This window comes from Cyprinus carpio, chromosome B11 (genome assembly GCF_018340385.1).
Source record: "Cyprinus carpio isolate SPL01 chromosome B11, ASM1834038v1, whole genome shotgun sequence".
NCBI classification, from domain to species: Eukaryota; Metazoa; Chordata; class Actinopteri; order Cypriniformes; family Cyprinidae; genus Cyprinus; species Cyprinus carpio.
The window spans coordinates 1,098,791-1,126,187 of NC_056607.1; the positions used below are offsets into that span (position 1 = coordinate 1,098,791).

General features: G+C 39.2%; 2 protein-coding genes across 2 annotated transcripts; both read right to left on the bottom strand.

The window, feature by feature from the left end:
• Nucleotides 1-1,383: 1,383 nt before the first annotated feature.
• Nucleotides 1,384-9,923, bottom strand: LOC122133866 (25-hydroxyvitamin D-1 alpha hydroxylase, mitochondrial). The gene is made up of 9 exons (XM_042733511.1): nt 9,481-9,923; nt 8,498-8,688; nt 7,241-7,437; nt 6,561-6,761; nt 5,914-6,077; nt 4,896-5,062; nt 4,737-4,818; nt 3,066-3,263; nt 1,384-2,098 (listed from the first exon to the last, which is right to left on the bottom strand). The coding sequence occupies exons 1-9, from the start codon at nt 9,676-9,678 to the stop codon at nt 1,985-1,987; spliced, it is 1,512 nt and encodes a 503-aa protein (XP_042589445.1). The 5' UTR covers nt 9,679-9,923; the 3' UTR covers nt 1,384-1,984.
• Nucleotides 9,924-13,825: 3,902 nt separating this feature from the next.
• mettl1 (methyltransferase 1, tRNA methylguanosine) lies at nt 13,826-27,070 on the bottom strand. The gene is made up of 6 exons (XM_042733512.1): nt 26,864-27,070; nt 26,584-26,723; nt 23,464-23,648; nt 16,092-16,205; nt 14,228-14,329; nt 13,826-14,064 (listed from the first exon to the last, which is right to left on the bottom strand). The coding sequence occupies exons 1-6, from the start codon at nt 26,941-26,943 to the stop codon at nt 13,945-13,947; spliced, it is 741 nt and encodes a 246-aa protein (XP_042589446.1). The 5' UTR covers nt 26,944-27,070; the 3' UTR covers nt 13,826-13,944.
• Nucleotides 27,071-27,397: the final 327 nt, after the last annotated feature.

The following is a 27,397-nucleotide window of genomic DNA, read 5'->3' on the forward strand; positions in this document are numbered from 1 at the left end:
AACTGTTCTGCGTTCTGATTAAACGTTAAGACCAAGCGTCTTTTGTCTGTCGTTCTTCAAACATTACAGTAGACATATTTTGGTTTACAAACTGTATTGTTTCATCAGTTAGTCACGTTAGCACTCGGCTAACGTATCCATCTAGTGTTCACAGTTTAGCAGCTAAACTTTAGCTGTGGGCACGATTCGCTTGCATAAGTGTTTTTGTATTTCATGTCATTATAAGAACGGATTGATTATATTATTGTTTTATGTAAAGGTGCTTTGTCAATGCTTTGTCAATTTCCTAATCATTGGCAAATGACTCTAATATTAAATGTATATTCTGAGAAAATTACAATGTTTTCTGACCTTAGATGCATTTAAACCTGATGTAGGGGACTCCAATACAATATTGGGACACTTTAAAATACCATCTGACCTGCTCTTTAATCACATACCCCCATGTCGTTCCAAACCCATAAAAGCTTAGTTCGCATTCGGAACACAATTTAAGATATTTTGGATGAAAACCAGGAGGCTTGTGACTGTCCCACTGACTGCCAAATAAAATACACTGTCAAGGTCCAGAAACGTATGAAAGACATCATCTGCCATCAGTGGTTCAATCCGAATTTTATGAAGTGACTAGAATACTTTTTGTGCACAAAGAAAACAAAATAATCAACTTTATTCAACTCAGAATTGTGTTCCAAGTACGAGCAAAGCTTTTACAGGTTTGGAACGACATGGGGGTAAGTGACTAATGACAACATTTTCATTTTGGGCTGGAGTTACCCTTCAAAATCTTAAACAACCCTACACCACAAGATGGCATCCTTCCATCAGCTGCTGTTCATGGATGACTCTCTGTGATTGCTATCACACAATCACTTACAGGAATATGGATCGCACTGTGCTGCTCACAGTTCAAACTACCAAGAGATGAGCTTTGGACTGCGTCAGTTCAGTTCACCGCTTCATTTCCAAGCGTCTTAGTTGTTACAAAACGAGTTCCAGACCACTAATGTCAATGAAGCATTCAATGTTCAGTCTTGACGTGGCCATCAGAGCAGGCTTTAGGTTTAGAGGACGCTACAGCTGTGTTTTTAGGAGACTGCTGGTGTGGAGCTGCTGGTTTATCACGGGATATTCAGAGCACACGCTGACCCTCTGAGCACTTGCTGGGAAACCCCAGAGCAAACACAGCGTGGCCTTGTGTCCATCACTAGAACAGCACAACCCGGCACTCGCCTTCTCAGAAAACCTGCTGTTAGAATAAGTAGGTTAAACTCGCTTTTGTGGAATTACAGTGGACTAAACTATAGCAGCGAGCCAGAAAGTAAAGTTTGGTTTTTGTGCACTGTTTATAACCAGCAACAGCAAATGCAGTTACCTTTAAAATTGACTCAAAACAACATTTTTATTCAATATAGAAAAATTGTGCGAATAAGTAAGCAATCATACTGCATGTAGTTTCATCAGCAATTTTTCAAGTCTGACTTTTTTTCTGAATATAAGGCTGATCTTATGTCAGTTCAGAATTTCATGTTGGAAAAAAAAGCACTTTGTGGGCTCATAAAAGCTGTGGTGCGTTTCTCTGTATGATTACTGAAGTCTCAAGGAGACGGGTCTGACAAACTGGCAAATTTCAAACACAGTAGCACCAAATCTTCATTTTCTAATATAGACCACGAGCACAAGCTGCTCCTCATTTGTTTTGCACACAAGCGTCTATAAATGAAGAGTTTTTCTCTCTTTCTAGTCTCTCTGTTGCGTAACGAACGTCTCTTCATGAAGATCTGCGGCACGGTCTGTGCAGCTTCATCCAGCAACGGACACACACAGCTTCTCTTGCACTCTTTCTGGGTTATGTCTCATAAGTTAAGGAATCACAGGTTAGTTCTTGAGCTGGTATCCGCTCAGGTAAGGAGCGCGGCTCCTGCTGCAGACGTCCCAGCGTCCTCCTGGCTCTCTGTCACACCCGGTCACTCGGACCGTCACGTCAGCGCTCGATGAAGCGGAGGTTGATCTGTCTCTCTGGGACCAGAAGAGTTCTGGTCATCGGCCGGACCGGATCGCTATCCTCCGCCGGCTCCACATTAAAGTGCATTAAAATCTGTGAGAAAAACAAGCCATGCATTAGAGGTCCAGTCACGACCTTATGATTAAACGTTACCAGCAGTGTTGGGGGTAATGCATTACAAGTAATGTAATCAGATTACTTTTTTTAAGTAACTAGTAAAGTAACGCATTACTTTTTAGTTTAGAGGGAAATATCTGAGTTGTTTTTTTTAAATAAGTAACACTATTTACTTTGTTTCCCATGTATTGATTGACAGCTCTCCTGTCCTAATGTTGAGAGAAATCAGGAGTAAATGCAGTGTTGTGTGTGAACATGATCTTACTGTAGTTCTAGACTAAATATGAACATGTATTTACATGTCACCTGCACAAAAACAGATTCAGTATTACTCAAAATGAATAAAAAGTCAAATACTAACTCAGAGTATTATACAAACCTGCAATTCTTAAATATGTTACATATGACAAATATCATTATGTATTTAATCCTATTTTATTTACCACTGTCTTTGCTACTGACCTTCAACGATTCAATTCAACCATACTAAGCAAAAATGACACATTTGTGTTTGATTTTTGTTGTTGCTGAATAGTGTTGAACTTTCTTCTCCTGTCTGTTTCTTTTAGCATTTCACCTTTTGGTGTAAAAGGGCTTTTACATTTGTAAAATAACTATTTTTATATATATATATATAAAAAAAAAAAAAAAAAAAAAAAAAAAAAAAAAAAAAAAAAAAAAAAACAAGCAGGCCCTGCCCAGATTTAAAAGTTAACTCAAAAGTAACGTAATGCATTATTTTCCATAAAAAGTAACTAAGTAACGTAATTCGTTACTTTTCAAGGGAGTACCGCAATATTGTAACACATTACTTTTAAAACTAATAACTTTCCCCAACACTGCTCACGAGGCTAAATACATACGCACAGATGAACCTGACAATAAGATCAACAACATGCATTTAGAAAACCCATGGGGTGAATTTTCAGAATAGTTGAGATACCCGAGACAGCGCCAGGTAGAGCTCCAGTTCAGCGATGCGCCGGCCGACGCAGCTGCGCTTGCCCACTCCGAACGGCACGGAGGCGAACGGGTGACTGCCCTCGGAGCGGCTCAGCCAGCGCTGGGGGACGAACGCGTCCGGATCGCAGAACTGCCGCGGGTCACGGGACGTGGCGTAGTGGCACAGAGTGATCAGCGTCTGTGAGGATCCAGCAAACACAGACCTTCACATCAGCGTCATGATGATTCAGTTTACACACAGCATTGTCACGTGAGGGATTTGTTCATTAGATCAGAATTATTGCACTTTCATGTAAGCACAAATCAAGGGAACATCAACTCACATGCATGTTTTAATTTATTATATTTAGTCTATATAAACAAACACTCTCCACCCTATGAAGAAAATTCCCTGCTGAAAAAAACTACAGAACCATCGCAAAAAAAAAAAAAAAAAAAAAAAAAAAAAATCTAATGGTTTCCACTACAAATACCATTACAGACATTACAAACCATCAACTTTTAACCATTAAAACCATTAATTTAATTTTTTTGATCACCAGTAGAAACTCACAGGGTCCAATACAGTTTCCATTAAAACCAATACGATTCCCATTATAACCAGTAAAACCATTTCAAATTTTGTGATGGTGCCTATTATTTTTTTGTTTTTGTTTTTTTTTTTTTTTCAGCAGGGAAACTTTTCTCAAAAGCTAAATCTGTCAAATTCCTAATATATTCATTATATTTATGTCTCTGTTTTTAAACCAACAACACAAAAGCCTTTGTATTGTGGCTCAGATGTTGCATAAGTGCATTTATTCAGCAAGATCCCAGATCCGTGTTTGGATTTATTTCAGTTTGTCATGAGAAGGTATGATGGCAGATTAAGGGCTGTGTGAAGAAACACAGACTGGCCGTGTTACGCTTTCATTTTGAACAGAATATCTCAATGGAGAGCGCTAAACTCCAGCTTACATACTGCCTGCTTGCGGTTGCCAGGTTGGGAAGATTAAGTCAAACACTAGTCAGAAAATGTATCCATTTAAAAGAAAAGCTCTGATTGGGGGATTTAAACTCTTGACATCTGGCAACCGTGTTACTAATGATAATACAAATGTCAGGATAAATAACCACCCAAGTGAAAAATAAATATACTAAAATGTATTTGAAATACATTTATTTCATGCCAAGTATCCTACAGATACATTTACATATTTATGTACTTAATAAAAATACCCTGCAATTCTACTTTTACTATACTAATTAAACTTAAAATCTGCTGAACTGGGACAACTAATTTTGTGCTTAATGCACTTTAACTGTGTGGAAGTAGTATTTGATTGTGCTAAAGTATTTAAATATCTTGCATTTAAAGAATGCTAATATTCAAAGAGCATACAATCCTCATCAATAGTGACATTAACACACATTTTAGGCTTAATATTAAAAAAATTTACATTGTGCACAAGCAGTACTCCAAATAAAGTTTAATTATCATTTTTATATCAGTAAGTTTCTGTGTAGATTTGAACTATGAAATAAATGTATTTTAAATGTATTATTTTTTTTACAAGGGCAATAGGCAAATATCGCACAATTATGCTTAATTAAGTGAGAGAAGCATGTTTTATAACCCTACACCGAAGCTGCTGGAGTATGGAGTACTCACGTTTTTTGGGATGATGTATCCGCCGACGGTAATATCTCTGTCTGTGATGACTCTAGCGTTGGCTGGGATCACAGGATAGAGCCTGGAAAGTGTTCAATGCTTTATTTTATATAATGCACAGGATGAACTGTGTCTGATGATACGAGAGAAGACTCGTACCTGAGGATCTCCTTTATCACGGCCTTCATGAGCGGCATGGCAGCCACATCACGCGCCTCGGGGACGCTGCGGCCCTTCATCACGCGCCGAACCTCGTCCCGCAGCGCCGTCTGGACCTCAGGGTGCCGCGAGAGCTCGTACAGAGACCACGACAGCGTGCTGGAGATCTGGAGCACACAAACACAGTGTGAACACATCCTCCAAACAGATATCACACCGAAACATCAGTGTTCAGCGCTCTCCAAGGATGCAAAGACATCAGATAATCACGTCATATCTCGCCACAGCGCAGTCAGAACTCCCGAATTCAGCTTTCATCACAAATCTAGTCTGTTAGTGGAATAACCAACCTTACTCCATCCCTCAAGGCCATTGTAGAAAACCCGTGAAATGTCTAAAGTGACTGAATAACTATAATGCAGGGTTATTATAGCTAAAACTAAAACTAGACCTTAGAACTTACTTGAAATGAAATAAAATATAAAAAACCTATTTATTTTTTTAATTCAGCTAGTTACCAAGGCAACACTTCTCATTTTCATTTAGTTCAACTTGATGTACTAAAATATCTCAATTAAATATAAATGAATAAAAACAATATTAGTGTCCATAACGTTCTGTTTATGATAAGTGATTTCAGTGATATCAATCGTCTGTGTTGTTATCATTGTGCTGTTATTATTTTACATTTAGAGTGATTTTTAAAACTAGCGTTGTGTTAATATCATCGAGTTAATAGTTTGAATTGAATTTCATATTTTCTGTTTTCATGTTAATTTGAGTTCTGGTTTTAGCAATTCTTGTCATTATTAGTTTTTGATGTTTTTAGATGTCTGCACAGTTTTCACTGTAGTCATCTTTATGATGTATTTATTATTTTCAGTAACTGTTTTTATTGTGAATGAGCAGACCGAGCTGATCAGTTGAGTATCTGTCCTGCTAAACTTTCATTAATGCGGCTGATATGACATGATCGTTCAGAAGTCACTGTTTTCTGCAGGTGTGAAGCGGTTCATACCGTGTCGACGCCAGCGAGCAGCAGCTCGGTCACATTGCTGTACACAGATTTCAGAGGAACTCCGGCCTGAGACAGAAAATAGGTGAGGTATCGTCCCTCTAGACGCTCTCCTCGTGCCATCTTCTGCCTCTCCTCCTCAAGACGCTGGTCGATGTGACCTTTAGCTACGGGGACACAAAGAGGTTCAACATCATAAACCTCTTACACAACCACAGTCCAGATGAAAAACACCGGTTGAAATGTCATCGATAGAAATGTGTATTTTATGTACTGGATTCCTTTTAAAACACTACAGGAGTAGTTCAGCCAAAAATGAAAACCCCCTCAGTTTCTCCATCAGATTTCATCACTTGCAACCCAAGCGAAAATGTGTCCATAATCCATAATAATGCATCCTCCAGTGAAAAATTGGTCTGAATCAGGAGAGAAATCTGCACAGATCCCAACAAAACAGCTCTAAACAAACATGTGGATTTTGATGTGAGAGACAACAGCAGATGGACTTTTTCACTTAACTAATTAATATCACTTATTATACACTCATATCAAATTTAAAAAAGGTCTTAATACTGGATGTGTTTCATGCCACTACCTGTTGAATTTCACTTTGTTTCCCCTCAGTTCAACTTTCTGCAAGGTGTACTCACCGAACTGGAACATGTAGTCCCAGCAGCGGCAGAAGGTGTCCCAGGGTTTGGGAAGCAGGCGGTGGAGCCACTGAGGCATGGCCATAGTGAGGAGCGTCATGACAAACATGGTGTTGATGGACTGGATGAAGCGCTCCGTCTCCACAGGGACCACCGGGTCCAGACAGCCGATCCTGGACTCAAACAGCACAGACGAGATCCCTGGAGGAGGAGCAGAAGACATTGACCTCTCACTTTGACAGACTTTTTAAAACCAAGGAAAGAACGCCATGGTTTTATGAATTTAAGACTTTCTGCTTGATTTAAGATCTTAATTAGAAGAAGCATGAATCCAGATTTGTTCATTTTTCTGATACATAAATGTGCTTAGAAGGTTCTTCACAGCGATGCCAAAGAAGAACCGTTCAGTCAAAGGTTCTTTAAAAAAACATCTCTTTATAATCTGAAGAACCTTCTTTCGCCACAAAGAACCTTTTGTGAAATGGAAAGGTTCTTCAGATGTTAAAGGGTCTTTATGGAACCATTTAGACAAAAAGGTTCTTCCATGGCATCGTGAAGCACCTTTATTCTTAAGAGTGTATTACCCAGTGAAAAATCTCAGTTGTGATAAAAGCTCTTTGTACTGAGCAAGTCTTCAAACTCTTTTATTACTTTATAAGGTTTGACTCTCTTTGATTTACCTTCCAGACCGAAGCGGTAGAACTCAGCAGAGATGTCAGTGACGAGGCCGCTGGAGCTCTGCTGCGAGCGTAGCTTGAGTTTGTGGATGAGGTCCGTCACGACAGCGTTGAGTGTGCCGTCATACGCCTCCACAGCTTTAGGCCGCAGCATGTGCTTCCCCAGCAGACTGCGCACGCTCTGCCACTCCTCACCTTCACTGCAACACACACAGATCAACGCATGTCAGTGTGGCGGGAAAAAACACACTTCAAACTCCATCTGCAATGACTGCTTGCAACATCTTCACTCAAGATTTACTCAAGAATCTCTCTTTATGGTATGTAGACACTCAACACACAATATTTATTCGGATGACTTTTGTGTGACTAGTATGAGTAACAAAATGCTTTCTCTGTGTCCAGATTTAACTTGCAATGAGAAAAACTGACACTTCAAATCAACATTTAAACATTAACTTATGCTTAAAGAAGTCTTTAATAAAGTCTGAAAAGATATCCTAATGTGCTTTATGTTTTACATTCTCACGTTCTCTCTCAGCAAGCCGTTTATGTATTTATATATATGGCTATACAGCCATATAGTGGTTACATTGTAGTATTGCAGATGATAAATGGTGCATAATTAATTTAGAGGTTAATATTTAGTGAAATCCCCTTACAGTATTAAAGAAAAAAACAGTGAACTAAAATATTCATTCTCAAATAACTCTGTCTTCATTGATTTTTTTATGTGTTCTTTTATAAGAGTTTGGGCTGTTTAATATTAGGTTTTTGTTTAAAATCCACCACCGTGGCTCCGCCTGCAACATCAAGCCCCGCCTCTCGGGTAAAATATGATCCCGTGGTTATGTTTGGCTACTTTTGCCATTAAGCGATATGAAAAGTTTTCTGAACATTCAAAATATATATTTATTTATGATTTAGAAAGGCTTTTTATTGTTTATGTGTTAACATTAAGGAAACTTTTGTAAAGATTATGGGATTGTTGCTTTTGGATATTCTTCTGAAACAAGAAGCAACATTTAAACGGTGTTGCGTGTTCATACATTAAATAATTTTTCAGTTCTCATTAACCACTCCTTTGAATTTCCTAACAGGACCTGCAGCAACCGATGATTACTGTATACGCTTCCCTGGTGTGAGATGCAGTGCATGTAAAACTGGCTCCTGCCACCAGTGTTTTAATTGGATCATAAAGGACGAGCTGCATGCATGCAATCTGCTAGAAATGCTCTATGAGCGAGCGCTTGTACCCACGCCGTCAGGAGCCCGTATCCCTCGCCGCGGAGCTTGCGGTAGTCCTTCCAGGACGAGAGGTCCGAGCGCATGGGGTGCTGGCCCTCCTGTCTCAGCACCTGCTCGATCAGCTCCGGCTCGGCCACATGCACCGTCAGGATGGGCCCGAAGCTGGCCTTCCACATGGGCCCGTACCTCCTCCGGCCCTCCAGTTCAAACACAGTCACAGGACACTTTCACTTCAGATGCACTATTAATTCACATCGAAGCCATTGACATTCAAAACGATGTGGATTGGTCATCAGTGTCTTAATTTTCAAATAGACTACTAATTAATTAACCCTCTCTTTATATATATACTCCTTGGTACGCTTGTGGTGTTCCTGGTCAAAATGACAGCGCTACAAAAAAATGGGTATAAATTTCTCATTATGCTGTATTATTACCAAATATCAGATTCGATCTTCTTGTCAGCTTGTTTTCTTTCAGTCAGCACAGGTTTGGGAACTGATTGATCGTCGGCTTCATTGATCTGAGCTTTTGCTCCTCATCTCTTCCACAAATAACGCTTAAGGAGCATAAGCTCAGATCAGAGAGGCCTACGATCAATCAGTTCCCAAACCGGTGCTGACTGAAAGAAAACAAGCTGACAAGAAGAACAGAATCCATGATTGAATGATAATATAGCATAATGAGAGATTTATAAGGAATACCAAATAAGGAGGATTTCCAGCACAGCACAAGGGTTCAGAAAAAAAAATAAAATAAACTTTGTAATAAAAAATGTTCTTACAAACATTGTTTCAGTTTATGTTTCCCTAGCCAAAAAAATATATAAATAAATAAATGATTGCTGCTTATTTTACAGCGTTCGTTACCGTTTTTATGCAATACGATTAATCTGATTAATCTTAATAAACTGCATGCTTTCACTACAACTGTGACAGAATGTGTAATAAGCAAGCAGTAACGTTTCTACTGAAGCAACTCGAGATCGCACGCACCTGCAGCTGATGGAGGCGCGACAGTCCGCGTCTGAAGAGCAGGTCCCAGATGAAGCCCGCGGCGGAGGGTCCGGGCATCTGCTCCAGCGTCTTCACCTGGCGTGACGCGGCGCACGCGATGACGTCAGCCCAGCGGTCCGCGCACCTGAGCAGCAGAAACGCGCTCCTGCCGGACATCTTCAGAGCCTGCGGCAGCATCCTTCACCGGACGCTCGTGCAGCGGTACTCTATTTATAGCGAGACTTCCGCGCACACCTTTCCTCGGCTCAGCCAATGGCGTGCCGGGGAGCGCCGACGCCCCGCCCACCGGTCTGACCGATACGCGGAAGCCTCTTCAGAAGAGCAGCAGTCGATGAATCCATAAATCGATGAGTGATGAAGTAACTGGAGAGTGTATCAGGAGATATCACACACACTGTCTATCCGAGCCCACGGTTCGTGTCTGTGATAGTCCCAGGAGGTGATGATGAGATCTGACCTGATTCCACTGACCGTGGCTGATGTCCAGCGCGCTGTGTGTGTGAGCTAATATATCAACAGTACTGAGAAGCACCGCGGGTCTCAGCTGTGCAATGCTCTTTCACAGAAATCCGATGCTGGAGAAGCATATCTGCTGGTATCAGTGTGAAATACAGAGAGTTTTGCTGACCACATTAGGGTCATTTCTACAGTTTGGTGGATTTTATGTCCCCATTCAAACAACACTGCATATTTTTGCAGACAATGTTAATCAACTTTTGTAGTTTTCAATGCATAGATGTCCCCCATTAACACAAATTTATACTGATTAGTACTTAATAACTATAAAACATCTTTTTTGAAGCACTTGACAGAGAAATCCCATGCATGCTTCCAATCAAGATGTTTTTTTTTTAACATATTCTTCCTAAATGTCAATCTTCTGCTAGTCTGTTGTTCTTTCCTAGCTAGTAATGGGCTTCATTAGCATGTAATGGGGAACAAATTTCCTAGAATGAGAAATATATGGTCAGTATTATTAGGTTATACTAACCCAAGATTAGTCATAAGCCTGAGTTGATGGTAGCTCCATTGGTTTCAGTGGGTCTACGCTGTACTTGAGCTTGCGATGCTTTTGGGAAACACATCCCAGAATGTTTTTCTGAAAGACAAATTTTCACTCTGAAAAGACAGAAATGTAAATATATATATATATATATATATATATATATATATATATATATATATATATATTGATTTTGCAAACCTGCACAGCTGTAGGAGTGGCTCATTAACACACAGGCTCTATAATGATCAGGCACAGTGTATGTCAGTGAAGCTAGATGCGGTGGTATTGCAGAAATGCACATGCGCTCAGTGAAATCACTGTTGCAGAGCAGAGATCCTGAGAACTGGCTTTGATTCCTGCACTGATGCAGCGTAAACACAAGCTTAGGCAAGCTCCAGGAGCGCGGCTCTCAAACACTGCCAGGAAGGCTATTCCAAAGGTTACTGTGAAACGGTCCTTCTGTGGATTTTGATACTCTCGGTTCAGCCAGCTGGACTTTTTGTGACCTTAATGGACAGAATCTAGTTTGACAGAAGACTGATCGAGAGTGTTGGTATTATATTATATTGTAATCATCATGCAAATGTGATTTTGAATGCAAAAGGAAGAATGAAAACACTAGTGAACCCAGACAGATCCAAACCTAACATTCTGTGAGGTGAGCGTTTATCATTGCTGACGCGGTTTCTCCTTCAGGAGCGTGCTATATCCACACAGCTGAGCTGCTCAAGGCTTGCATACAGTGATACGAGAGCAAAAGACACAATAAAGATGAGAACACCATGAAAATACTTGAACAGGTCAAACTAGGGCCTTTGCTTTCTATGTACAGGAATGAGGTGACAGGTCAAGTTATGTGGAGGCAAGGTCAAAGGTCATTCTGAATGTCCGGTGAACCCACCTGAAGAACACAGGTTTGATTAGTTTCTTCTTTCTCAGGTTGCGCAGCCGCTGCAGCAGAGTTTTTGATTCTGATTCATTTAACAGGAGAGAAGAGAAATACCTTCGAAGGCATCATGTGATTAATGTTATGAACCCTCTCGCTACTTAAGCACATAATGCATGTGCAAAACTTTAATGGCCTCAATATCTCCTCAATTAAAAAATTACTAGAAAGTGCATTAAAAAAATATCTGCGGTAGCAACATACTGTATCTGAAAGATGTCAAGAATGAATCTACGGTGACGCATTGCTGCCACACACATTATTTTTTCCACTCAATTATGTCATAATAATGAGATGTTATGTCGTTTTAATTACGTCTTTTCTCGTAAAAACGAGATGTTACACCGTTAAAATCACATTTCTTTCTCATTAAAATGACATATTTTCTCGTAATAACGACATCTTTTCTCATAATAAAGAGATGTTACATCATTAAAATGACATTTTTCTCATTAAAATGACATCTTTTCTCGTAATAAGATGTTATGTCGTTAAAAGTCGTGGTATTGGCAACCCAAGACTCGAACCCACAACCGTAGGGTTAGGACTCAAACTCTCTAACCATTAGGCCACAACTTCCCCTTTTTTTTTAAAGTGAAAAAGTCGTTCCCTGACCGGGACTCAGCGTTGAGAGCGCCAAATCTTAACCACTAGACCACCAGGGAGAGATTAAAATCTATCTTTGTGGGGTTTGAACCTGCAACCTTCTGGTAACCAGTCCAATTCTTTGATCACAAGACTACAATTTGAACGTTATGTCGTTAAAATGACATCTTTTTCTTGTTAAAACATCGTTTCTCGTAATAACAAGATGTTATATCATTAAAACAATAACTTTTTCATTAAAACGACATATTGTTCTAATAATAATGACTATGTCATTCCACTATATTTTGAATAATTGATTCTGGCTTGAAATATTTCTTGATTTGAATGACTTAAGTTTGATTTAACACCAAATAGAAATAAGAGCAAAAAAAAAATTAAAGAGAAATGACAAACGGTTTATTTCATTATTATTTGCCTATTATTATTATACTTTCATTCTGTTTGAGAAACGGAAAAAGGAAAATTAAGCTAGATTTTTTTTTTTTTTTTGTGGGTAAAAAAAAGAGCTTTAATATTTGTTTCACATGCATTAAAAATGTTTTAACAAGAAAAAAATGTGTTTTTTTATTAAATCATTATGTAGTTTTAATGACATATCGCGTTATTATGAGAAAAGATGTCATTTTAATGAGAAAACTTGTCATTAAAATGACAATATCTTGTTATTAAGATTATACAGAACATTCAAATGTTCACTCATAAGGTTGTCACTTTGGTGGAAAGATTTTGGAAAATAATTTTTTTTAAATTATTATTCCATGGTAGACACAGACTTCCAAATGAATTGCTCAAGACATCCCAGATCATAACAAGTCAAGGATTTGTGATGTTGCTCATTTATTCTACATACAAAATGCAAGTGACAGAAATAAATCTCTTGAATTACTGTGTGTATGTAATATAGGAGTCACTCCTGAACATGCAATGCAGCTCAGAAACACGACACATGGCAGAACAACACACTTTTGAGGTACGTTTCATTTGGAGAATGCAGTCATCACTGCTGCAGTATTTCAGAGCCTGCGGTCAGCCTGAGAGATGATTGACCATCAGACATGTCAAGGAACCTGCGGTCTGAACACACGTGTGTTTGATCTCAAGAGTGGTCGCATGTGCAAACATTTACTCTGTCATTGCTCAGGTACATGTGACCATACGAACATACGTGTCTGGAAACAACAATCTCAGTCACTTTGGATTTGGATTTTGACAATGCTCTTTAAAGAATAGTTCGCCCGTTACCTCAAAATTATATTCCTTAATTCAATGTATTGTAACTTAAAAGTCATTTTGAATGTCACTGTATTTTATATTAAATTGTATATATATATATATATATATATATATATATATTTGTGTGTGTGTACGTGCATATAAGAAAGTTAATCCTGGATCATGTGATTATTGTAAGGTTATTTGATAACTAAATAAAAAATTGTATTTGGAAATATCTATATCTATAATCCATAATAACACTTCCTCCAGTGAAAAAGTGCATCTGCTGTTGTCTCTCACATCAAAATCCAGACACATATTTGTTTAGAGCTGTTAAAACGCTGCTTGATCTGTGCAGATTTCTCTCCTGATACACACCAGAACACTTCTTCACTGGAGGAAGTGTTATTATGGATTATAGACTCTGTATTTGAGTTAAAAGCGTCTTAATGCTGGATTTGTTTCAGCTTTTGTCTTCTCCAGATGTTATGTTTATTTGCATCGATAGGAAAATAATCAGTTCAGACACAAAAAAAAGAAAGAGTCACTTAATATAATAAACATTTAATATAAAGAAAACGTCAAGAACAGTGTTCATTTTGCTTGCTGATAGTCAAATCATCGGAAATAGAAGCAATTACAGTGCGACGGCTTCATTCGAGGAGCGTCACGTTTGAGGATCTTCCACCCTGCGGAAAACTGCTAAGAAATTCTTGCCTCCGTTTCTCTGAACCTTCTTTCCCTCCTCCGTACATGTTCCCAGATGGCCGATGATGATGTCATCAGCCTGCGACGCAATCAGCCCAAATATCACGTTAACCAACCCGACACACACAAATACAATCACAGCCACAATCTTCTGCTTTAATACGATTACTGCATTCAGGAATTCAGGCCTAATAAACAAGGTCTTAAGTCGTTAAAAGATGAACCGTCAGAGGTAAACGTACCAGTTCCTCCTCAGACACTCTGCAGAAGAGAGGATGATCGCTGAAGTGTTTGACGATCCAGTCGTGGACCTCCTCCACATCAGTATTTGTGTACACTAAACCCTGCACAGGAACACCAAGACGAACAGAAAACACACTGAATGACTGGCCACCACACGTTCATTCACTCAATGTTTAAAGGGGTCATAGGAAGTTGATATGATTCTTTAGGGTCTTAATGAAAAGTCTATAACATACTTTGGTTACAATTCCTCAAAGGTTGTGTAAAACAACACCCTCTTACCCTGTCAAAATCAGCTCTGTTTTCATCAGGAAGTTTTAGTGCATGTTCCTTTAAATGCTAATGAGCTCCGCTGACTCCGCCCCTCTCTTCCGTGGGGTGACGAGCCGCGGAACTTGCTAACTAGCACATTATTAAGAAAGAAGATTCACAAAGATGCATAAAAAACCCTTACACACACTTCTTCTGTATGTGAGGCTGGATCATGAATGATCCGTGTGAAGATAAACGCATTTATGTAGTTTGGGGGCGCATTCTCTTCAAAAACAAACGCAATCCCCTGCGTCTTCAGCGGCTCAGGTTTCAGGAGTAAATGACGACTGCTTTGTTCATTATTACATCCAACAACAAAACACCTCATTCACTCAGGAGTCATTCTTGTCTACATCTGCTCCGGCGGTGAAACAATGGAGGACTGATGACAGTCACTCAGGGCGGAGCTTAAGTAAAACACCAGTGTCAATCAACAATCGTGGGAGGGGCCTGGGTCTGATTTGGAAAAGGGGATACTATTAATAAAGATTAAAAAATACAACTGTGTGGATTTTTATCATAATTGGGTGGATGTGTACACACACATTTATGTTCAAACAACATTTAAAAGTGCATTTTGACCCCTTCAAGTGAGAATTAATTTCTCGGTTCAGGACGTGCACACACGACACACAGCTCTGCATCGCTTCATCTGAACTATTGATTTGACTCTTGCCCAGCACATTTTACATGAAAATCAATGCCGCAGTCCTGCCTTAAATACTTTGAACCGTAACAGATTTCCCTGACAGAGGGGGTCAAAATAGCAGCATAGCAAACATCGGCCGTGTCACTGGCGTTTACTCTGTAGACAGCGCGCACAGAATAATCGGAAGATAAGATTCTGGGAAGTGACACAGGTATTCAGCAGCCCCTTGGTTCTTACCAGCAGTGGGAAACTTTATTTGACGTTGATCGAGCCTCCATTCACTCAGCATACCTCATCTTACCTTTGTCCTCACCCTGCTTCCATCTTCACTGTGGCCAAATCTCCATATACATTGCTGAAGTGGCTCTTCTGTCTTTCTCTGGCCTCTCCAGACGCCCCCCCCACCCACCCACCCCCAGCGGGGCACAGCACTCAGACTGCTGATTGTGCAGTCAGTCTGTATTAATAACCCACCATCACAAACACAGGCCTGGCATTGTTCTGTTCTCATCGACCTCCCCCAGCGCCGTCACACACACACACACACACACACACACACACACACACACACACACACACACACACACACACACACACACCTTCAGACACATGTGCACACATGAGAGGTCATATAGAGATAAAATGACAAGACTGACACGTTTCCTCTCATTCCATATGAATGACACTAATGTTAAGCAAATAAATAAAAATGGATGCTCTGCGAGGCCTCACAAAGAGAATTTACACAAAAAGGACTGCGGGAGGGAGGTGCTTTCAGGTCAGTGCTGCGGGTTAATTAAGGATTTAAACCGGTGCAAAATGTGCTGGCAATTAAAGCCTTGTGCTCAACATCGTGCATTCATTTGTTGTAAATGTCTCATTAAAGAGGAAAGTGCTCTTACCCCGACTCTGAGCGTGTAGGCATACTCCGCCAGTAACGTAGGGCTAATAATGCGCCACTTGTGTTTGGTTTTCTTAAAGTGTGGATCCGGAAAGAGAAAGAACATCTTGCTGAGCTGCAAACGACAGAGAAGAGTTATTTGTGGTGTGTGGAACTGTACAGCTCTTTGTGTCACAGTGAACTGAACCAATGTTAGGGAAGACAGTTGCTCAGTTCAGAACTGTGTACTCTAACAATATCTTGGCTGCACTTTATCTTACAGTCCTGTTCACATGTACATACTAAATAACTGATATAGATATTACAGTAACTGGGTAATAACAAGTAAGTGCACATACAATAAAATAGAGCACAACCCATAACTTTCTAATGGCAGGAATAATAATAATATACCAAAAAGAAAATATATATATATGTAAAATTTACTACAGATTTCTGAGTGAAATTTTTACAAATACTTACAAGGTGTCACACTGACTGATTGAGTTATTGATTGATTTTTGTGTATGGTCACTAGGACCCATTTCTTAATACTTATGTCACTTTTTCAAAACTTCAGAGTGAGCACAACTGCAGTATATGCGGGTTAAACTGTGACTCACTTAATGCTTTGGCACAAAATGCATTAATAAAAACATGAACTGTTTTCTCACTTAGACATAATGCCGAAACTCAATGCACCTACAGACCTTCAACTGAAGCTCAAAACCGAATAAGACAGAAATCTGCAGTAGTATCATATTTAAGTCCTTTTTAAGAAGCTTAACACCTACACTGGTGTGATGTTACTTCAAACAAAATCAGGCTAAAACAAAAGTTGGTTTGATGTTTGTTTGCCAAAGTAAACTCTCCGGAAAAGTTTGCTTCAGTTGGTAAACCCCTTCAAACTACCATTGGTCCGTGGTGATTACAGGTGGGTGTGGCTCCGGGGCTCCGCCCTCTTTGACTTGGAAACTTAACATTGTTTTTTATATTTAATACAGTTCAGTTGTTTAGATTAAAGCTATCTATCGTATTAAGTGTTGTAGACATAAACATGACGTGATTTCACTGCTGCAAACCTCCACATCACTATGATCAGATCCTTTCTTTAATGTTTTCTCACCATTTTTTGTTTGTGTGTTTATTTTGTTATTGTGTGGAAAGCGTATTTACATGATCATCTAAACGCCACTCTGAGTTCAGCCCGTTGGGTCACTTTATTGGGTCGTTTTTAATATTTTTACCCAGATGTTGGGTAGTTCTAGGTCGAAAACAATAACCCAGTGTTAAAATGACCCAGCACCTGGGTGAAACTATTTAAAAGTAACCCAATAAAATGACCCAGCAGGCTGAACCCAGCATTTGGGTTAAAAAAATAAATAACCCAGCATTTAGTTTAATACATGTTCATCTTTTGATTATTGCTGTTGCCTCTAGTAATTCTGTGTGTGATTTTTAATTTCCAGCCCAATTTAAGCCAGCAATATAATAACTTTTAAACAATAGATGACTTAAATAAAACAACCCAGCACGGTGGGTAAAAACATTTAACCCAACATGTGTGCTGTCCAATATTAACCCAGCGCTGGGTTGCAGAATAACCCAAGCTGGATTGTTTTTAACCCAGAATTTTTTAGTGTGTAGCTTCTTTTTACTTCTATTACCAAAGAACGAAAAACTTGGCTTTATATTGGGGACTATAAAGTAAACATGGATCATGTAACATTTGGTGGCAACATGCTGATTAGTTGTACCTCTTGAAATCCGTCAGTGGCCATGATTGTTCCCACCCTTCTGAGGTGGATTTATCCTGTCTGAAACACATCAAGTGTGCACAAACACAGGCACACTAGAAAGATTCATCCTTATCTAGTGTCTGCACTTTTTATTTCCAGTGTTAAGAGTATAAACAAGAGTTGGGGGTATTTCCCCACACAAGTACTCGTCAGTGTGGGTGTCTACTTTTTTTGTCCTCGTAGGTCCAGCAGGGCAGCGGGGAAGGATTCCCGTACCACCAGATTCTCTGGACCCTCAGCCCCATGCAGAAATCACGGCAGAAGTCTGGGAACCTTGTCTGCTTTGAATGGCCAAGGCCTGTCCAAGAGGCCATATGACTGACAGGTAAAGCAACCAATCGCGTCTAGTTTGGCGCCACATCATGTTTTGGAGTGTGGAACTGTCCCCACAATAACAGACCGGTCTGTAAAACTCTTAGACATATTTTAAAGATTATATGCAGCAAACTTTCATTTTTTTCATTCATTTGTATTTAATTGATCCTGATAAGCGCTCATCATCATAGTTGTAAACGTGATGGTTTTCTTCTTTCGTGAGGGGGTTTGGCATCACGACATCTTTGTTTCCAGGCGTAACGTCAAAGAACGAGACACACACATCTCCCAGAAATCCTGAATAATTCAACCAATCCGATGATGAAACTCCACCCTCTCCACATGGAGCCAGCTGGAGGAGGTAGCACTCCCGGCTGTGCGGCCATATGACGGGGATGATGCTTGGGGGGGTGAGGGGGGTTGTATGTGACTAAACAGCCACCCTGTCCCTTAGATCGCCCACGTTACCAGGTTCCCAAAGGGAGTAGGTGTGAGCGAGAAGGGGCACAGCTGCAAACAGGACTGGTGGCATGTGATAAGGTGCACCTGAAGCGAATGAAGTCTCGTCTCTACCGCTGTTATATTCTCCTCGAGAGACCGGTCTCTTCCCCTGTGCATGCATGCTAGTGTCCTCATAGGCCCAGGAGAAGGCAGAACTTGGACCTGTAGCCCTGTGCTGAAATTGTCAGCTACTCTGCCCCTCAAACGCTGTGCTTCCAGCGAAGCAGAGCAGCTATAAAGAAGCTGCTGTCCCTCGTGACCCAGACTAAAGAGTGGAGCAGAAATTTTTGATGTTTCATTTATGTTAAATAAAAGCCATTGCTCCTCCTGTCATGACGCTAGTGTGCTCTGGAGTAGAAAATGGTCAAACTTTGAAACATTTTACCCATTGATAACCAAATGAGCCCTAGCTGGCTGTCATTATGTGAAGCCTGCCAAGTGGGAATCACTGATCAATATCAACGGACGCTACACGCAGCACGATTACCCAATGATCTGCACACTACCGTCAGCATTTCTGCTCCCTGAAGCCCAAGCAGACGTGTGAGGGGTTGTCGGCTAACCTGCTGCTGGCCTGGAATTCCCCCCTTTGTGAGCTTTTATTACACTTAAGACCACCTTGCGCTCCTGCCGTGTCCCGCCGGGGGGAATACAGCCGTTCCCCTTCACATCAGCTGCTAATATTAGAATAACTCTGCACACTAGTTTTTATTAGGCGAATGAATAAAGACAAACTGTAGGATAATTACTGGGAGCAGCAGGCCTCTGGCTGTCTTTTTAGGCCCCATTTCACAAGGTGGAAAACACACTATGTTTTAATTAAGGCTTTACTAAAAGAAAGCAGCAAGAAGGCGCTGTAAATAGAACTGTGGGTTTACTTTTGGGTTGTGCACGTACCTTTCATGCCAAAAGCCCGCCGGCTCTGAAGGATCATTTCAGTCTCATTCACTTCATCCTCTTGTCATGTTCAGGTGTGGTGACGGTATTATTTACATCCCTGAGACACTGACATGTTTTGGTTTCGGTGGTTTTACTGATGTTCGAGCTATGAAAGACTTTGTCCCTTAACTTTGTGCATCTCAACGCACAGTTATTGCAATTTAATGATGCATGAGTGAAGTCAAGTGAGGCTATCGACTCGCTAGTGAAAAAAAGTAACTACACAACACTACATTCGGGATATAAGCATGGCATTTTCTATAAAATAAATATGGCACAAAGCATTTTAAAGGGGTGGCTGATTGCGAGTTCACTTTTTTAATGTTGCTGTTTGAGCATAAACAATATCTGCAAAGTTACGATGCTGAAAGTTCAATGCAAACGGAGATATTGTCTTTTAAAGTCAAATCAGGAAACAACGAGCTTCTTCTCGTACCTCAGTTTTGACAGTGGGGGGGAAACTAAACATGTTGTTGTTTAACTAAACAGTGGTTTACTGGATAAATTGCTCAATTTTCTAATTTGAACTGTGGTGTTTATACAACAATCTGTCTCGTCACATCAAAGAGCCCCAGAACAGAATTTACTGTTTACATTTCCAATGAAAAAAAAAAACTGATATAATTTGAAAGATGAGACTTTGTTTCTTATTAAGTAACAATATATAAAACTGAAAGATTCCAGTGAAGTTCCACTTGTGCAGTTGTTAAAACAATGCTGCATTTGTTCGGTGCACATGCATACCAAACCGAAAGACTCATACCGAAACGTTTTGGTACGAATGTGTGTACCATTACATCCCTACAGTTTTTTTTAATCAACTGCAGTTACTCAAACACATTCTGTTCAGTACAAAAGCATCCGTTAAACTGGAATTGCCCAGATCAGGCTTTTGAGGATTCAATCGTCAGTATCAGCTCACAGTACTGCTGGAGGACAGAAAGAGCTGAATAAGAACACCATTCAAAACAAAAGAAAGAATCGTCATAAAAGGTCAAATTATCTGATAATTGAAGAGACGCACTGACCTTGATGGAAGCTTGTTTGAAGGTCTGAATTGTGAGATATAAACTCAGAATTATGGGATACAAAGTTTGCAAATACCTTATTTTATATTTTATTCCCTCGTGGAAACAGGTTTCCTTAGAGGTCTGCTCTATGACATAATTGTTGTTTCGGGTTTGTGCACGTTTCTACATGTTGATGATTACGTTGATTTGCTAAACTTAAGTTTTTTTGTTTTATTCTGGGAATAATGATTGAGAGGGGATCAGTTGATGGGTTAGTGATGTGAGGACTGAACCCTCTTCAGGGGGAGTCTCTTTTGACCCATCCTACACATTATACACATCTGTCCTCTGACCCTGGTTTTTAAGGTGCAGGTACATGACGGATCTTCCCCACAGGGCACAACCCTTCTCTGCTGGGCCGTGAACTCATACAGGGCTGGTTTTATTTCCCTCGTCTGCAAGTCTAGACAATCTTCTTTGCACTAGACATTATACATAAAACATTTCTTTGCTTCAGTGTTGCGTCCTTGAAGTATACGAGTCCGTAGCTTAGAGAGTGTGCTGCTGGATTGGACAAATCCCAGGTTTATTAATGTTCAGTGGATCAGCGGGTTGCTACTGTTAAAACAGACCACCGTATACAGCTGCTACAGAGAAGACCTGAAGACAAGTCCAGGCAGAGCTGTAGGGAAAGTGTTTAGGTATTTATTCTGGTGTGGAAATTAAAGCATGTGGATTCTAGTGTTGGTGTTGCCCGAGGCTTGATGAGATCTGCTACAACAAGACCAAGAATTGGTGAAATAGTGGCCTGTGTTTCACTGGATTCAGCACGGTACCCCAGTGATAACAAGCATTTCTAGATGACGATATTGGCTACATAACATCAGGATCTTTTCATTATGCACTAAAAAAAAATTATACAAAATATTTTTTTAAGGTAAGTGGTTGCAAACAATTTATTTTAGCTACTTTATATATATATAAAAAAAAAAAATTATATATATATATATATATATATATATATATATATATACACAGTACAGGTCAAAAGTTTGGAAACATTACTATTTTTAATGTTTTTTTGAAAGAAGTCTCTTCTGCTCATCAAGCTGCATTTATTTGATCCAAAATACAGAAAACACAGCAATATTGTGATATATTATTACAACTTAAAATAATAGTTTTCTATTTGAATATACTTTAAAAAAATAATTTATTCCTGTGATGCAAAGCTGAATTTTCAGCATCATTACTCCAGCCTTCAGTGTCACATGTAACATCCAGTCTATCACATATTAATATAATATTCTGATTTATTATGAGTGTTGGAAACAGTTCTGCTGTCTAATATATTTGATGAATAAAAGGTTAAAAAGAACTGCATTTATTCAAAATAAATAAAAAAATTCTAATAATATATATTCTAATAATATATTTTCTTTACTATCACTTTTTTATCAATTTAACACATCCTTGCTGAATAAAAGTATTGATTTTATTAAAAAAAAAGAAAGAAAAAAAAAAATTACTGACCCCAAATTACTGACCAGTAGTGTATATTGTTATTACAACATAATTATATTTTAAAAACATAGCTTCTTTTTTTTTTTTTTTTACTTTTAATTCATCAAAGTATCCTAAAAAAGTATCACATGTTCTGAAAAAATATTAAACAGCAGAACTGTTTCCAACTTTGATAATGAATCATCGTATTAGAATGATTTCTAAAGGACCATGTGATGATGATCCTAAAAATTCAGCTTTGCATCACAGAAATAAATAATAATTTAAAGTATAATAAATTTAAAAACAATTATTTTAAATTGTAAATAATATATCACAATATTACATTTTTTTCTGTATTTTTGATCAAATAAATGCAGGCTTGATGAGCAGAAGAAACTTCTTTCAAAAAAATTAAAAATAGTAATGTTTCCAAACTTTTGACCTGTACTGTGTGTGTGTATATATATATATATGTATATGTATGTATGTATGTTGAAAGTTAGTCAACTAAATTGGTTCACTTACATGCATTTAAAATACATTGATTGCAACCATTAAGTTTGAATTGTGCTTGTAGATTAACTCATGTTTAATACATTGTCATTTTTTACTAAACTTTACATCTTGGTCACTCACACTGATGATGTATGTATTTCAGGTGGTCACTCAGAAACCGAGGGAACATGCTTGCACATGCCTCTCTTGCTTCGGCTCAGGCTAGTGTTCACTGGTCCACCATCAGGCAAACACTGAACCAGAGTGACTCGAGACAGCAAGGAAGAAGCCCTCCAAGAACAACACTGTAAAGTTTGCCTAAGGCCATGCAGATGAACCAGAAGACTACTTTTTGTGGATTGTTTTTGCACCCACAGCAATCACACCTCTTCAGGAAAATGTGAAAGTGTTTTTGAATGACGCGAGGATGAATAAATGACAGAAATGTCATTTTTGGGAGAACGATCCCTTAAAAGAGAAGTGCTGCATTTTTGGCATTCGGTAACAGAACTGATGAGGGAATAATAAAACCGTTTAACACACGTTTATACTGAACAGTGCACAGTTTACAGTGGACCGTTTTAATTAGATTGCCTAAATGGTAACAAATAGCTGCTGGGACACAGTGACCTTTAATTTAATTTATTTATTTTTTTTCTGCGAACCAAGGATGAGAATGAAAAAGATTCTGTCGGCTGTAACCAAAGCAGCGCTGCGCTCACGAATGCTCCTTTATCAGATCAATGCAGTCTAAGCTCCACAGCGGGTCTCTTACAAACATCACACAGTAGCTGATAAACACTGAGAACCATGAAACGCCATCACCGACCTGTCCCTTGGTGAAGAAGTTGGGCAGGTACTTCATGGCGTTGCTGCGCAGGCAGGCGATGTTCTGGTAGCTGCCCGGCTCAGCCGCTCGCAGAGAGCGAATGCGGTCCTGGACATAGTCTGAGACCTTCACCCGGATCTCCAGACCCAGAATCAGCTGCTCGGGGAACAGCTTCGATAACTCCACTATTAGACAGAGAGAGAGAGAGAGAGAGAGAGAGAGAGAGAGAGAGAGAGAGAGAGAGAGAGAGGAGGCGAGAGAGAGAGAGGAGAGAGAGAGACGAGAGAGAGAGAGAGAAGAGACAGGAGAGAGAGGACAGAGAGAGAGAGAGAAAGAGATCGAGAGATGAGAGAGAGAGAGAGGAGAGAGAGAGAGAGGAGCGAGACAGAGAGAGAGAGAGAGAGAGAGAGAGAGAGAGAGAAAGAGACAGAGAGAGGGGCACTATTCACTAGTTGCTCATCAGTATGCATACTACTAGTGTATTAGTACTTATAAACACCAGGTCTATCAAAACCTGCAACCCTTCATATTCTGGCCTCATGTTCTTTTCAACTTCTTTATTTCTTCATTTTTTTATTTGCATTTATTTGTATCTGTATTTGAGATACAGCTATGGGTCATTCCTTGCAAACTCGGTCAGAGTTACCAGAGGTCCCTCAATAGGAGGTGCTGGTGAAGAAAATAATAATAATCAAGAAAAAAAAAATTAGATGTCATGGGTGAATATTTACGGAGTAATCCACTATTTAGTAGAGGGGGCTCAAAATGGCAATTTTCACCTGAGATTCAGAGCCAGATTACAGGAGGATAAAAAAGACTTTCAGAAAGTGAACAAAATCTGTTACATTTTAGCAATCTTTGTGTCATTACGTGACCATTCAGAGATGGGAAAATGACTCTCAAACAGGTATTTTGCATGCAGTTGTTTTGATGGAGAGAAACAAGATACATTTCTAGTTTCGACATTATTTGTTAAATGATCATATTTTTGCAAAGCGACCCACATTTGATTTTTGACCACTGAAAATGTGTTAAATTTAACGGTTTACTCCTGGAGCCGTACTGAGATCTCAGAAATGAACCATACAGGGCCTTAGAAACAAAGACACCAAAATCTAAAAGGCAATTAAGATATCTGTAATAGCCTACTTCTTGGGTTACAAGCATGCAAACAAACAAAAACAAAAAAGTGCTTTTTACCATTTTTGATTGTTCACCACTGGCACATAATACAACAAAGATCGCCAGTCAACAGATTTTAGTAACGGAGCGATTAGTCTAATCTCTGTGTAAAAATATAACAATGCTGCACTCTTTTTGAAATCATTTTTATCCTCCTGTAATCTGGCTCCAAACCTCAGGTGAAATTCTCATTTTGACACTCCTCTACAATTATCTTTTTTTTTGTTTTTTCTACAAAATCAATAATTTGGGCCATGAAAGTTTCTGAAATGTGGTTGATTTGACACAGAAAGACCCTTATAATGTATTATATTCCTTCAGAACGTGGCCAGGATTTAAGGTTTCACAGTTTGATTTGACATGACAAGCCTTAGAGACTTTAATGCTTACATTTCCACAAACATCCACTTCTTGATTACTACACAGAACTATGAGCTAACATTTACAGACCATGAGGTTTAGGCAAGCTTTCCCTGTGATGAGGATGCAAACACACTGATCCTGACTGGAACTCCAGGAGCAGGTGAGGCTCTGTTTAAGGGCAGTGCTGGTAAATGTCGCCCTCGTGCAGCTCTAAGATGTAACTGCACTGATCAGTCAACACCACAAACATTATCATGACAAGACTGAAATTCACAGACTAACACACAGCCCTAATCTAATCAGTGACTCGACGTCAGTGCCCTTATTCTTTTTAAACAGACTCTTAAAGGTTAGACAACAAAACTATAAAATAGCACATGTAGAATGCATGTCACACATTCATATTAAATGCAATTAAAGTGTCTACTTTAATGTTTCAAACTGCTTTTGTAAAGAATAAAATGTTAAAAATTAAATATGGGTGAAATAATGTCAGTGTTACAGATATATTCATGATTATGAAACAACACAGTTATTCTGAGCTGTACTTATTTAAAATATAAAAATAAAGGGAGTTATAATTCTGAAAAACTGATAAATGGGTATAACCTAGTGGTTTGAAAGATAGCATCAAAAATTTAAAATTACAATTAGTTAGTATTTTACTGCTGCAGTGATCCTTAAAAAGAGTTTTTTAATGTCCTCTAATGATTATACAAATTTATTATAATGCTGAATGACATTCCCCCCTCTAAATCATGGTAAAAATGTATGATAGTCTTCTTTTTCCTTAGAAAAAAACCTTCTAATGTATGAAAAAAAATTAATAACACTTTCTCATACTAATTGTCGGTTACTGTTGTCTGTATTGTTAATATTTTATGAATATACTGTATATTCCTGTTAATGCCCTGCCATTTACAGCATGAGGTCACGTGTTCTTTGCTCACAGCTGATTGGTCTGATTTCAGCCTCAGTTACCATGGCGATGAGCACTGAACGAATCCACGCTTCTGAATGAATCAAGTGAGTCAATGATTCAGTAAACTGTTCATAAAGACAGTAGTCGCTTGCCTCTTTCTGAATGAATCAGCTGTTTGAACAAATCTGTTGAATGAAGGACTGAATGACTTGCAGTCATTGCATTTTTTCCCAACATTAAAAATATTTAAAACATTAATTTTATAAAATTCTTTATGCATTTGAAATTTTGCAGTGTAAATGCATTTATAGTGAATATCTGTAACTTAGTCCAAGACTGGGGGAACTGTACTGTTAAATAAATTTTTATTATGTCAATAATTTTTTTGCATTGGAATTGGCAATTGAAAAAGAACAAAAAACAATTCTCCCAATCTTGGATAATCTATATATATATATATATATATATATAATTTATTAAACAGTACAATTCTCCCAATCTTGGATAATCTTGACAGGTCACACTTAAAAATAAAAATAAAATTCGGGAATGGGAATCAGCCAAGAAAACTGCAATTAGTGCTTCTCTAATTTTATATTAACCGAATGTTTAGATATTTTCTCCAATATGTTACATAAGTAAGTACAGATTACCCAGAAGTCCTCCGTATCCGCAGCCGATGTCAGCGAACTCCACCTGCGCGTTGTGTTTGTCCGGTTTCCCGCTTCCGCCCAGCGGCCGGAAATACTCCGGGTACAGCTGAGACCAGTCCATCTGGTCAGGGCACACCGGGCTACCGACACACATCATCATCATCATCATCATCATCATCATCATCATCATCACACACACACACACACACACACACACACACACACACACACACACACACACACACACACACACACACACACACACACACAGCGCGCTTACTACTGGAAGCTGTGGTCGGCGATGGGGTTGGAGTGCGCTCTCTGCCGGTAATAGCGCTTCTGCGGCATGGACACACTCATCCTGCTGCTCCGCGGGAAGAGGCTCACTGTGTGCCGGTTAAACTCAAAATAAAGCGTGCTGTCTTCACTCTCCAAACTTCACGTGTGATGTTTCTTCTTCGTCTGACAGACAGAGCTGAAGCAGGAGCGCGCTCACCCTCTGCTGGACACGCGCAGATCTGCTGGGTCGTGACGTCACGAGCAAATATGTGACCCTGGAGCACAAAACCAGTCACAAGGGTCCATTTTTTAACCCTCTGGAAATTTTATATTTTCAAATGTTAAAAATCGTAGCTTTATCGGAATGAGATGACACTTGGTGACTTTTGTCACATTAGCAATATGAACACACAAAAAACTCATGGACATGATTTGGATATGTTAAAGAGTCCAAAAAAAATAGTCACACTTACCTTCTTCTTTTGGTGGTACAAACTACAAATCAGCCACTGGTCAGGAAAAAAGTGTGCAGCAA